The sequence below is a fragment of the Parasteatoda tepidariorum genome, chromosome 2 (assembly GCF_982258835.1).
Source record: "Parasteatoda tepidariorum strain Cologne lab strain chromosome 2, Ptep-v5.0, whole genome shotgun sequence".
NCBI classification, from domain to species: Eukaryota; Metazoa; Arthropoda; class Arachnida; order Araneae; family Theridiidae; genus Parasteatoda; species Parasteatoda tepidariorum.
In genome coordinates, this window is record NC_141756.1 from 75,600,717 (window position 1) to 75,615,415 (window position 14,699).

Below are 14,699 nucleotides of genomic sequence, written 5' to 3' on the forward strand. Positions count from 1 at the left end.
GAATAATCTATTTAAATTGATATTGCTCATAGCCGACATTTTTATAAAAAAACGCTCACAATTTAGCAAGAAAATATGTACCAGTATAATAGTAGACCCTCTTATTTTTGATTACAAAACATCAAATTTCTGGTATGTTGAAAGTGGACTGCTGAAAACACCAAAGATAAAAATTTCTAGAATTGAAAAACATGAAAAAAACTATTTTGACAACAAAAACTCATACAAAAATAGAAAATTTCTGTTCTGCAAATAATATTTGATCAGTGGCAAAATATGGATTCAAAGGTTATTTTAAAATCTTTTAAGAAGTGTAAAATTTTTAATTCTTTGAATTTTGGTGAAGACGATTTTTTGTGGGACTTAGCAGATAAAGATGATGTAGAATCCATTGCTAGAATCTCTAAATTTATAGTTTAATGGTATGATATAAAAGTGTTTACATGCTTTGAAATACTTTTGAATAAATTATCTTTTCCTACATCAATTTTTTTCTGAACGTAATTTAAAATTTTGTTTCTAAAACGAAAACCTTTAAATTCGATGATAATATGATTGGAAAAAATACAAAATTAATTATATATAACATAATAATAATAGTTTTTGAAAAAGGTAAATTGATACAGAGTAATTTAGATCTATCCCATTGGTTATAATTCATCAATATTTTACAATAAACAAAAGTACGTCTATTTGAACGGTGTTCGTATAAGTCTACTCATTGAGTTCTGCACAATTTTGGAGGTTTGAAAAGTTGACATATACACCAGGATATATTTATTGTAAATAGAAATATAGAGAATCTAACATTGCAATTGACAGCAAGGTAAACAAAAAAGAACATCAATATAAACAAAGTGTAATTTGGTGAGTAATGTCAGTGGAATGGCACAAACAAACATGAACAATCCATGGACTTATCTTACTTTTTCCACATTAAAACTTGCCGATAAATTCTTTGTTAAATTTCAGTATTTCTTTTTTTTAAACTTGCAATTTTTAGAGCAGAATACAAGCAGATTAATAAAGGTGTTTACTTCTTGATAATCACATTTCAGTGTAGCAAAAAAAAATTTCAGCAAATATTAAAATTTATAAATCCTCCTTATTGTTAAGCTTGTATAGCAGTTTTTCCAAACATTTGAAATTTAATTTAATAGGATTCAATTGGAACATTATGAAGCTATCAATCAGGATAAAAAAAAATGCAACTGATAAAATATGACATGGCGGAAATTTGTTACTTAAGAATAGATATTTTCAATGGATATAGCTTTGTATTGTAACAGCTGGAATCTTCCTCTAAGAAATGTATTTATTAAATAAAATGAACAAACCATTACGCAGTGCGATACGTAACCGTAACCTACTTGCTTTCAGATAAGTAAAATTTTCGAAACAAAAAACTTATCTGATACTACATACCTTTTGCAAATTTGTTGTATCAGTTATCGGTTCAGCCATAAAATCTTTCACATCAATAACTGAAGAAGCTAAATATACCTATAAAGATTATATAAATTTAAATTATCAAATTATTCAAAGTATAAGATTAAGTATAACTACCAAAAAATTTTCAATGTTTAAACAATTTATAGATTTATCATGATGAATTTAATAAAATGTATTAAATAAAAAATTACCTTACATAGTTTTTCAATTTATCTTCTGATAATCAATCTGAAACATTGAGAATGCTTCTTGTACTAGACCAGGAATCCCAAACGTTTTGAAAATTAACATAATTCATACCCTTTCTAATCTGATTTTTTAATAAATTTTATGTTTTAATTTTTATTTTAAATAAATATAATGTATTTATATTTATCTGAAATAAAATAAGTGTAATATAATGTATTTATAATTATTAAATATAATACAATGTATTGTACTGTTAAAGATACCACATACATACATATACAATTATGTAATATGTTTGAAAAAATTAAAATATATTCTGCTAAAGTCTGACAAATTGTTCGAAAGCACTGATGAACGGCACAAAAACTAAACTAGAATATCTTGAAACACACTTAATATAAGAACTTCTGACAACTTCTTATAAAACTGACAATGAAATATTAGTAAAAGCTATGCTCGAAGCAAAACCAAGAAAGGGAAGAAAAAAAATTGAATCAAAAATAAACAAGGAATGGTCAATGGTACACAAGGATACTTGAGTCAAGAAACTTAAATTAAATAAATAGAGAGAGAGATAGTTAGTTCAAATTAAAAATGTAAATTTTTACTCTCTACAATCACTTAGAAAAAATTAATTAAAATGGTGAATCTAATATGGTTAAATTACAAACATGAAAATTTGTACACAAAAATAAAAGGTATACCAAAAATAAAATGCTCTTTAAAAAATAATAACAAATGACCCCAATGTAATTAACATGGCTAAATTCCAAACATGAAAAACCCAATGTGAATAATGCGTTAAATTACAAACAAGAAAATTTGCATGAAAAAATAGAAGTTAACCCAAAAATAAAATGATTTCGAAAAATAATAATGAGTAAACACAAATAAAAATAGTTAAATTTTTCCAATTTTTCTGTTTTTATGGAAACAAATCAATATCAATACCAACAAACAGCACAAACCAAAACATAATAGAATCAATCCATTACTGCGTCCCAGACAATTGGAGGAAAATTTATCAATATTATTTTTATTAGTTTCGTTCAAGCACAAGATAGCCACTTTTTTTCAGACTCTTTAAAGAATTTGTTATTTAAAAAAAAAATTAAGTATTATTACGAGTAAAGAAAAATTTTAAGAATAAAAGCTCTCATGACATAAATTATGCTAATAAAAAATGCATTAATAAATAATATAAAGAGTATGTTAATTTTATTTCTAGAGCAACAGCCATATTTCACTACATTACTTTTCAAAATTGGTAAAAGAAAGAATCAAAAGGTAAAAGTAATGTTAAACTATTAATAAAAACTTAGTTCTTTAAAATCAAATATAACATTCCAATTAAAGAGGGGAAAAAGACTAACTGTTTAAATGTTGTTACATTGAAATAAATTAATGCACTGTTCAAAATGAGGATAAAAAGTCAAGTTTTAATAGTAATAAAAAAGGAAATATTAAAAGATGCTGAATATATGTTAAAAATAATGCTTAATAAACTTTTCTGACAAATTTCCAACATATTATGCCCAATTTTTTTTTTTAAATTGAAACTTTTAGATAAAAAAAAAAGTCTTAAACTTAAATTAATTTGCTAAAATTAAATGACAAGCAACATTTAAATTAGAAAAATAATCATAGAATTTTACAGAATAAATATATGTTACTTGTATTTGATTATACATCCAAAGCTTTAAAAAGCTTTTACCCATTATGCTGATATAAATAAACAAAGGTATTGATAAAGACAGCTAAATAATGGTGTATTCATCTTAAAACCAAAATATATGTTAATATTTAATAAACATATAAAGCAAAAACAAAACAAAAATACTAACAAATTATTTTAAGAAACAACAAGCAACTTAAAAGTTTCTGATATTTAGATACATATTAAAAATTTTAATCTATGTCTCTTACTTTGTTCCATTTTATATATTCATAGGCAATAACTGATCCAACAACAGAAGTAAACAACAACCTATAAGAGAATTTTTAATAAATTTTTTGGAATAAAATCATTCTGTATTAAGATTTATTAGAATTTTTCAGATCGTTTTGGATTGTGATTGCAGGTAGTTTATTTTATAGGCTATTAAAATAAGAAATGAGTAATGCGTAGAAATGTAGCACAGAAAATATCATCTATGTGCCCTACACTAATTTTCCCTTTAAATCATGATTTGTAATTTGATTTTTAAAAACAATTAAATGTAACTTATTTTAATTAAATCATTTTTTTTTAATTTAAAACAGATTAAATAGTTAAGTTTTATAAATATAGTTTTCATTTAAATATAATTAAAACTAAATAATAATACATTTAAAGCTATATTATTATGTTAACAATTGTCTTAAAGGGAATATTTAATACATCCAAATGCACGATTCCAAAATTATTGCAAATATAATATAAATGTATCATTATTAACTACAAAAAAGCAGGCTAAATAAAGGCAACACAATATTAATGTTCATTTTTTTTTAAAACTTTTAAAATTACAATATAAATTACCTTAAACTATGCCTTGCAGGTCGACAAATATTTCAATTAATAATAACTTAATTTACCAATTTATTTATTTTAAATATATATATGGAATTTGAATTTATCTTTAAACAGCATTTTGTATCAAATTAAGAAAATTTCTTTTTAATATTGTAGAAACTTAGAAATTGGTAAGATTTTCATTACCATCATAACATATGTAAAAAAAATAATCATTATTTTATATATTACTTTTTACAAATGTATTAACATAAAAAGACTGCATTAAATTATCACATTTGTTCATTATCAGCATTCCAAAAAATTTAAAAGAATTATAAGATTTTAAAATATCCTTTCAAAAACTATATAATTTATTACAAATCTAATACAGTCAAACCTCGCTAACTCGAACCTTGATTTCACGAATTTTTCGATATCTCGAAGAAAAAAAAAATCCCTTCAAATTTCCTATACACTCAATGTTAAAAAAAAACTTTATTTCACGATTTTTTTTTTCTAATCCCTTGATAACTTGAATTTTTTTTCTCCATAAATAGTGTAGATTTTTTTCCAGAATTAAAAAAATATTCCGAAAAAAATAAAAAAATTTAAGAATGGCTGACAAGGCATGGAATGATGTGTCTTCCTCTACGATAATGAATGGCTTCAAGAAGTCTAGATTCATTAAAGATCACGAAAGTAGTCAAACAATCAATATCTTTAATTCTGCTGAAAACTACACCGGAAATGATTGGAACAGATTGACCGGACTCATGAAGCTTGATGACATGGAATTTCATGGCTTTGTAAACGTAGATGATGCAGTAACAGTGTGTGGTCAGTGGGATAACAATGATATCATCGCTGAAACGAAAGCTTCTTGTGAACTATCAGAAGAAGAGGATGAGGAAATCGAAGATTTACCGCCCGATGTTACTAACAAGCACTTTCTGCAGTGGACACTGTAAGGAGATTTATTGAGAGGCAGCCGAATATGTCAGAGGAGACATTTAAAGCTATAGTCCACTTAGAAAGTGTTATAGACAAACTTTCCTACACATCTCTAATGCAAACAACAATTGAATCATTTTTTAAATGAAAGTGTAAAAAGTGTTTTTAGAATAAATATGAAATAGTAAATAAGGTATGTAAATAGCATTTTTCTTTATTCTACCATTGATAACATGCGATTTTTGATAATTCGAATTTTCGATATCTCGAATTTTTTCTCCTCTCCCTTCAAGTTCGAGAGTTGACTGTACTAATATAATTTTGTTAATTAAAACTTATTAACCCTGCAAAATACTTACAATAAATTTTAAAATTATGACATTTTTATGAAAAATAAACAATACATACTAATATTACAAACAATATTTTTTACAAGTTTCTATTTTAATAAACAAATTATATACAAAAATTACAATATCTATTTCAACACATACAATTAAGCAAGCAGAAATATGAATAAAATTCTGTATACCTTTGTGACTGTCTTGAAATTTTTAAACTTTTAGACAAAGTAAAACATTTAGTTCCGAACTGCTTAAATACTGAAAACATGTTGAATTATCTATAAAGAAAAAACATACAATAAGACCTTCAAAACAAAGTGATAAATATTTCAATTTGTGCTACATACAATAAATTTGGGCACAGAGGGACATGATTGTGGAATTAATACTTTAATTTACATGTAATTTTTTAGTTGTGAAATGCTATCACAACATTCATAAAAAAATTAAAGTTACTTTGCCCACGCCTCCTTAACTGTTAGTGAATGTCAAAATGACCAGAATGATATACAGAATTGAGCATAGATGAAGATGCTGTTATTTTCGCTCACAGCTTAACCTTTTCTGATAAAAAAAGAGCAATGGAAAATATCATTGAATTTGCAAGCAAGAAACATTATTGCTGCAATGAAGACATTATTGCTTGTATTGTAAGAAACATTATTGCTTGTATTATGAGGTAAATATTTAAAACAATTATTTTCCATTTGAGAAACATGAAATCCTTTACTTTTCTTGAAAAAGTGGATGAATTCAGCCTTTTTTCTGGCTGATGTTTTCAAAACTCTATTTACAAGAAAATAATAGGGCTAATTATTATTTCAAGATTTTTACAGACAGCACTAGTCCCATTACGTACTAAGTTTTTTTTTTTTAATTATTATTGTTATTATTTTGGGTAGTCCTGATCTACTAAAACTGTATAACAAAAATCTAACTATATTCTTAAATAAAAATATGTTAAAAGTTACTTTGAAGATTTAACATAAAAACACATTAGAACAAAATCTAATTCAAACATGAGAAAGAGCTGAAACAGCGTAAGCTCAAATATTGTCTTGAAATATATTTATAAAAAATCAGAAAACCATTGAAAATAGTTAGCAAATTGAAACAGAACAAAAGTAACAAGAATGTAATGCAGGACCTCTTCAGAAGACATACAACTATATTCTTAAATGAAAATCTGTTTAAAGTTCCAGTGTTGTATTCTCTGCCCAGAAGAAGTCCTATGTTGTATTCATACTTCTGTAGTTTTGTTTCATTTTTTTAAAATGCTAAAATAGATAGTACATTTGAAAGATCAAATAAATAGTTAACTGGCTGATGCATTGATGACAACGCTTGAAGATTCATGTAAAGCTTATTCCGATACGCAGCAAATAACAAAAGCTAAATAATATCTCTCAAGATGTTATAAAATAGTGAATAAAACAAGTTTATAAAGCAAAAATCTTAGATTTTGAAGTTATTTGTTTATTGACTATTTTTAGTTCCAAAATAAATAGCCTCTACAAAACAAATTAAAGTCAATATAAAATGCAATCAAACTGTCTTAAATTAATAAAGTTATGTAAATTTTAACAGGTATTAAAGTAATATAGGCAGTTTAAACAACAGCATGCAAGCCATGGTGCATTAAAATAATCATATGTAGACCCAAATGCAAGCTAATGGCTGTGGAGAATTATTCAAAAATTTTCTCTGAGGCTAGCATATTTGATACCTATATTGAATGGATAATAACATTATAATTACATTAAAGCCACGAATAAAAATTTACAGATTCATTAATTTTTTTCTGTAAGCATAAAATAATAGAAATAAGCTCTTCATTCAAACAGAGTGAACTAAAAATGTGCTTTCACAGATGTAAAAACTATAGTTTAAAAATTTTATTGTCAATACACTTTTATTTATCATTTCATTATAATTCGGATTAACGAATTATAATTCGAATTAATTATTTATTGCAATACACTGGTAAGATTTCATAAGGTTTATGGTTAAAACATCAGCCACTTATATTCATAAATATAAATTATTAGGTAAAACTAAAGCATACAATTATTTAATCAAATTTTACGCAATAGTTAAAGCCAACAGATGCTGAGATAACATAAACATTAAATCTTTTTTTACATGAGATTAACAAATATTAAACTAAATACAATAAGTCGATTGAAAACTAGATCTTACTGAATAAAAATAACTTAGTTTTTGATCAAATTAAGGCAATCATAGCATTGTTTTGAGATGAAAGTTTTATTTTCTTTTACATCGAGTATATTTCACTTACTCTCTGAAATGTTATTTACGTTTTTATCATAGGGTAAAACACCGCTTAGTTGCGTGTAATGCACTGTTTCAACTCACTAAGTATAACAAAACCGTTATAGACTTCATTTACGTTTAACAAAAGAAAAAACTGAAAAAACTTGAATTTTTAGGAACGTAAATCTAGTTTGAAAATAGGCTTATTTTTAAATTGGAGGTATGGAAATTTCTCCATCGACTACATCGTGTTCAGTTTACTTTTCGTAGAAATTAAAAGAATTTATGTGCGAGCGGATTTAAACTGATAAAGCCTTTTTCCTGTCTCCATCCCAGAAATACCTACACCGACCATTATCTTTGGGGAGAAACATGAAACCGATGTGTATAAAATAAAAATACGGTGGAAATTGGGATCACCATTTATAATATCATTTTGAATACTCATCATAGATATAAATACCCTGATACTCATTTACTATATTTTAAATTTCTTCATTAGGAAAAAAAGCATAAGTTGTTGATTCAAATTATATTACTTATTCGATGATCATCGAATAAGCTCTGTTATAAAAAAGTAAAAATTGTAATATTCTTCTTTTAAAAGCAAAATTAATTTAAAAATAGCAATAAAATAAATCCTTCATTAGGCCTTGATAAAAGTTTATAAAGGTAAAAATAGCAATATTCTTCTTTTAAAAGTATAATTAATTTAAAAATAACAGTAAAAAAGCTGATTCATATTTTTTTATGAATTTCTTCTTTAGCTCATAAGGAAAATAAATAAATTTATTAAAGAAATAAAACTATGAAACACTTAAGTTAAAACTCATAATTGAAGCGTGCTAAAAAATTTAAAAAAAAAAACAAAAATCCATTTTTTTTAAGAATTAAAAAATTATGTTTTAGTGGGGTTTTTCTTAAATTATAAAAATAAAAGTAAAGAAAATAATAACTAAGCGGGTTCGGCTCACTGCTCACCAACCTCGCCGCAGTTCCCGTCGGATTTTTCTTTGCCCGCTCATTGAATGCGTTACTTTTCTGGAGATTAAAGTTTACAATAAATAGTTCATAAATTTTTTCTCTGTACAAAAGTCTAAATTCATATTTAAAAAAAAAATTATTAAATATTATTTTTTGCGTGAATTTATCTTAGGATAAACGAGTTTTTTTTATTGTGAGCTAAATTTTTTCAGTTCGCTTAAAAAGTTCGCAAGATATGATGTGGCTAAATACGCAAAAAGGAAAATTGAAATTAAGGAGTCCAAACTTTGAACCTGGCCATTAGAACCATATTTTCCAAATAGGGAGTATTTTGCGACCCCGAAATATTTTTTCTTCTATATTTTGGGTGTCAGAAATCATAATCCGTAAGAACAGATATGTTTATTCAGAGAAAATGCGTTTTTATGTCAGCTTTCATATTTTAAGATATCGTTTGCTCTCGTTACCTCCTTTGGTATAGCATCTTAAATAAACTAATTGTTTATTTAAGACGCTATACCAAGGGAGCTACACGGGAAGAGCATTTCATTTGGATAAGCAATTTAAAGTTTAGAAAAGGTAAGTTCAGACAAATCTAGAGTAAGCCATGTAGTTATAATTATTGAAAGTAATTTTTCAAAAAATCTAAATAAAAATAAATTATGAAAGGAAAACTAAGGTTTACGCGATGAGAGAGTTCTCTTCCAATAGTTTGTTTGCATTTTGATGTTTTGAACTTTTATTTTATTTCTAAGGTATTGAAAATTGATATAATATTATTCAATATAATTTCCTAGGAATCGGAAAAATATATTGATCCCTTAATGATAATTTTATCTTTAGTGAATTTCGCCATATTTCGTGAATTTTTTAAGAGATTCGAAAAAATTTTACGAAATTCGTTTGTCTAAAGATAATTTCAATCAAATATTAATTTGCTAAAACTATTTATTGTTTTTAATAAGCATTTATAATTTTTTTCTCAGAAAAATTTCATGAACTATTTATTCTAAATGTTAGTCTTCAAAAAAGTATACAAAGTTAAGCAGAAGTGATTTATCCAATGAGCGAGTGGGGCGAGTTCGGATTGTGAAGCAATTCGATGGAAACTCTGTTAAAGCTGTTCCGGGGTTTGGCGAGCGTTAGCAAGCACGGAGCGGAACCTCCTAGTTAAAAATATTTTGTTGGAAATGGTTAATTTTTCACCACAGAGTAATTCCGCATACATTTTCATGAGCCGTGGAAGCTCAAGGGATAGAGCCTTCTCCTTCCCATGAGGTGAACCAGGTTCGAAATCCAGAGATGACTGGTCGGTTGATACGAATTCCTCATTCAGCTCGTACCGATTACAGTACTGTGGTAAAAATATATTCTCAGTGGTAGACGGATCATGGGATAAAGTTCCCTTGCCCTCAGGCTAATTGTGATATTCTTTTCCGTAACAGTTTTCGTGGTTTTCCTTTCCATGTAACGCAAATGCTGGTTAGTTCCATCTAGAAGTCCTCCACTAAGGCAAATTTCTCCCAATACACGATCCAGAAGTTTCCTTGTCTTCTGGATTGGGTGCAAAATTGCAAGGCTACGGAATTAAAATTAGTAGTAGTAAATCCAAAATTGGGTCGTCTGCTCAATGACGGTTATAAAATGAGATAAAATATATTTACATAAAAATGAACTTAAATTTTCATGAATATGAATCGTTCCATAGCTTATTCATTGATTAAATATTTATTCTTCTCATTAAATTGAATATTTATTTATTTTATTACATTTTATTATATTTTTCTTCACTTTTTAACATTTTTACACTCTTTTTTCGGAAGCGTAATCGGGAAGATTCCCTAGAGCAGTGTTTCCCAAACTTATGACTTTTGAGTACCCTTTCTAAATTTTTCGCAACGCTGTGTACCACTAATAAAAAATTAATGCATTTTTTACTATAAAAAATTGTACAAAAATTAGAAATCGCAACTAGCTGCTGACACCACTAATTATTAACTGTTAACTCTGCAAAAAAATAGCCTATAGAAAAATACGTAATCGTAGATTTTTATGGCTAGCTTTGTTTTTAAATAAAATTTTTGAAATTTTCGTTTGTTGCAAGATATTTCGCATAAGAACGCGTACCCCCTCTAAACGATTCCCGTACCCCCGGGGGTACGCGTACCACACTTTGGGAAACACTGCCCTAGAGCATCCATGCACCTTTGAGAAAAGAAATTCTAATTCTGAAATATCTTGAGGAGACGGGGATTTGATATCGCTATCAGTTTCTATCTACCATACAATTTAATTTTAATTTTTAACCAAAAGAAAAATTTGAAAATATTAACTCTCATGTAGCAATACAATTGTCCTTTTTTTTATTTATTTATTTATTTATTTTTTTTTTTGAAAAACAATCTTTGAATTCAGTCTAAATTTAGGTCAAAGATCCTGAACCGCAATTATAAACATTTTTCAGTGAGGTTAAAAATAAAAATAAAAATCTACTTCGTAATACTGTTTTATTATAAAAGTATAACTAAACATGTTTCTAGACATAATTTTACATAAATGTGCTATTATGGCTTTCATTGTTCATAAAAAAAAATAATACTGTTACACAGGAGGGGGAAGAAAAAAAACGAAAAACAATTTTATGTGCATTTTATTTTGCAAAACCTCATGTCCTCTTCACAGCTGCATGATTGCATTACAATTATTTTAGCTCCTACAAAAGCCACTACAGTTTTGTTATGCTATTTTAGTTTCTAGAAAAGAGATTATTTTCTTCCCTTAAAATATTTTGTTAAATTGCCACCAACTTCCCGATCTTAAATATTTGTTTTGGTTTTATATCCTGACAAGTTATATTGTTGAACCCAAATCAATCTTCTCGAGTATCACCTTTTTGTAAATAATATTTAAAATTAATGCTGTTGGCTCAAGAGAAAAATTGGTAAGTTCAAACGTGAAATGCAGTTCTCAAAGTAGTATAACAAAAGGATATAATATTAAGTTTTCTTCTAATCTCTTTATTAAGATTAAATGTATTTTAATTCTGATACAAAAATTTAAAGTTTCGAATTCCAAACAGTTTATGTGTCTGAACTTTAAAAAATAAATAGTAATAATAAATATATCTAATTTTTTATTTATTCTTAGCTTGGAAAAGTTATTCTAAGCTTTATACGGCCGAACTTCAAAAGAAAAAAAACATAAATATTCCTTCTCCAATTCATTTTTTCTTTTTTTTTCTTGTTACTGATGAAGAGTGTAGTAGAATCAGCATGCGAAACCGGTAAGCAACCCCCCTCCGAACCCTACCTTCGTTTGGAGAAGTGCAACGGTCCGAGGTCAAAAAGTACGCAGATGCAGCTGCTGACTCGAAATCTTTCAAAGAAAGGAAAAGAAAAAAGAAAAAAAAAAATTATTTACTAATTTTTATAAATTAATGTATTTATTAATTTTTGTAGAATTTCGGGGGATTGCTTCGGGGGTTCCCTCCTTTTTTTCCTTTATTTTTCTCATAATTTTTTTTCCTTTTAAATGTAGCAATATTTTTCGGGAAACTCTATACTTTGATTTTCTTAAAAGAAATATGAAAATTCAGTTTTAAAATTAATAGTTTTTCTCGAACGAAATATACTTTATTATTAATTTAGAATTCTTGTACTCTTAGCTTTCTAAAAATACTTTACTTTTGTTTGTAATCCAATTATTTACAAAGTTTTTGTGCAATGTGATCAGTGGATAGATTAATGATTTAAAGTCTTTAAATCAGTTTATCTCAAAATCAGATTTTTTACATTTTACACCACCTTAAACAAGAATATAATTATCAACATAAATATATCAATAGAAAATAATTATCAGCAATTTTTCACGAGTGTTTATGATTATAACACACATCTTTTGAAGTACAGACTAAAGAGAGAAAAAAGTAGAATTTCATTTTTTATGCATGTTTTTTGACAAAGAAAAGTATGGAAATTTTTAAAAATTTGCTTTTTTAACTACATTGATCTCTAACTCAGTAGTATATGCATTTGCTTTTAAAAAATAGTTCAAAACATAGTTGGTAGCGTTCTAAATAAAACCCTCAGAGGTTTTTTTGTTTTTTATTTTAGGCGATAGATAGATTATCGTGCATACAAAAAAAAATTGGGTATTATTACCAAAAAACGGCCATTTAAAATGATAATAATAATAGTAATAAATTTTTTTGCTAGTTTTATAAGTTTTTACACATAATAAAATAAATAAACTATTTTTTTCATATTTTACATAAATATTTTTTATAAAAAGTTGTCGAAACTAGTCGGATACTGAACCTTTTGTGAAAGTTATGAATATAACTATTTTTTTTTACATACTCCTAGATTTCAGGTATGAAAGATTTTTTTTTTCATTTTCTGGAAAATAAGTGCAATTTTTCTCTCATTTAAGATAAAAAAATTAAAAAAAAAAAAGATTGATATTGTGTTGAATAATTTTTACATCTTGTTATGCAGTCGCAAAAAGTACCATGAAGCAATGGGAAATAAAATTTAAGAAATTATGTATATCAGTCGTTAAAATTTCCCCTATCGATTGTAGCTATAAATTTATAATTTCACTGCATGCTGGTAAAGTTAGTGGCATCAAATTTCTTAATCTTTGAATAAGTGAGTCACCTCAACAAATAATTAAACGTAACAAAATTAATTTTAGCATATTTGTTTAACATTACATTTTGAAAAAAGTTATTTGTCTCTAACTAAATATGCTTTTATTTGCTTTCAGAACAATATTTACTTTCAGGGCACCAGGATGGGAGCTCACTGTGACCACTCAAACATTTTCACCACATTCGGCAAATTATCGTCCAATTTTTCCGAAAGCACTGCAAATTGAATTAGAAATCCTTTTGTAATGTAATCAAAAGGAAAAAATACATAAATTTTTCCAAAAAAAAAAAAAAAAAAAACAAATCGCTTCAGTAAGTTATGAAAACCTTTAATGAAAATGTTCTTCAAAACTGTGCTTAAGACGTGCGAGCCTTATTTAAATTGAAAATTGTCAAAAACCATAAAGTAAGGGAAATAAAAAGCTGACTGTTGAATGCTTTTTCCAAACAAAAAAAATATATTGCAATAGGTAAAGTTGAATATTAATTCGATTAATTTAGAATTCCATCTTCAAATATATATGTACATATGCTTGTGGTAGTTATGGTACATCAGTCTACTTTTGAAGCATGAAGGGGAAGGAATTGCGAAAACTTATAAACCTTTTCCCATTTTTTTTCTTTAGGTTTATTACATTTTCTTTTTCATGTTATAGATCAGATTCCTGCTACATACACGTACACACACACACATATAAAGTCAGGACTTAATCCAGGTTCTCAATCCTAGTACCTATTTTTGTGAGAAAAAAATTATTTTTGTGAAAAAAAAAAATTTGTGAAAAATTAGTATTACTAAAAAAAAAATAAAAAAAAAAACTACATATGTATACAAAAAGTACAATACTATAAAAAACATACTCATATTGCGCAAGGAATTGCTTATAAGACAGCTTGCAGATTAATTCCATTTATTAATTCAATGTAAATTATACAGCCAGCCAGCATAGAAATTATGGAATATACTATACAGATTAATATTAAGGTTAAAAATTAGATTTATATAAAGTTTAAAAAAATTTTTTAACTTACTTACTAATAAAATTTATTGAACTTATTATGATTAAGAAATTCTTATTTTGATATTGTGCTAACTTTTACTTTTGAATAAATGGTTGAAAAAATAATAGAAATGCAGAATACATAGATAAAATTATAATAACCGCTAATAATATCCGCTCGGAAAACTGTTCAGCACTTTAATTCTTTCGAACTTTTTATTTTTATTTTCGTGAAGATGCGTTTTTTTTTTTTTCCTTCTTTTTTTCAAAGTTTGTTGAAATACCGATTTTTTTGTTTAATTTTGTGAAGGTACCGATTTTTTTTTTTTTTTTAAATTTTGTGAAGGTACCGAAAA

The 14,699-nt window shown here is 26.3% G+C and overlaps 1 protein-coding gene across 3 annotated transcripts in view; it reads right to left on the reverse strand.

Moving 5' to 3' along the window:
- Positions 1-8,048, reverse strand: part of Coprox (oxygen-dependent coproporphyrinogen-III oxidase) — a 29,682-nt gene extending 21,634 nt beyond the window's left edge. Inside the window, exons 1-4 of one of the 3 annotated variants that reach the window (XM_087157540.1) lie at positions 7,633-8,048; positions 5,622-5,711; positions 3,568-3,628; positions 1,426-1,503 (exon numbers count right to left, since the gene is read on the reverse strand). In XM_087157540.1, coding sequence (XP_087013666.1) covers positions 1,426-1,503; positions 3,568-3,628; positions 5,622-5,701 — 219 coding nt within the window. In that variant the 5' untranslated portion in view covers positions 5,702-5,711; positions 7,633-8,048. Of the gene's footprint in view, positions 1-1,425; positions 1,504-3,567; positions 3,629-5,621; positions 5,712-7,498 lie in introns of all 3 variants that reach the window. The other 2 variants (XM_087157541.1, XM_087157542.1) reach the window with 2 other exon arrangements.
- Positions 8,049-14,699: the final 6,651 nt, after the last annotated feature.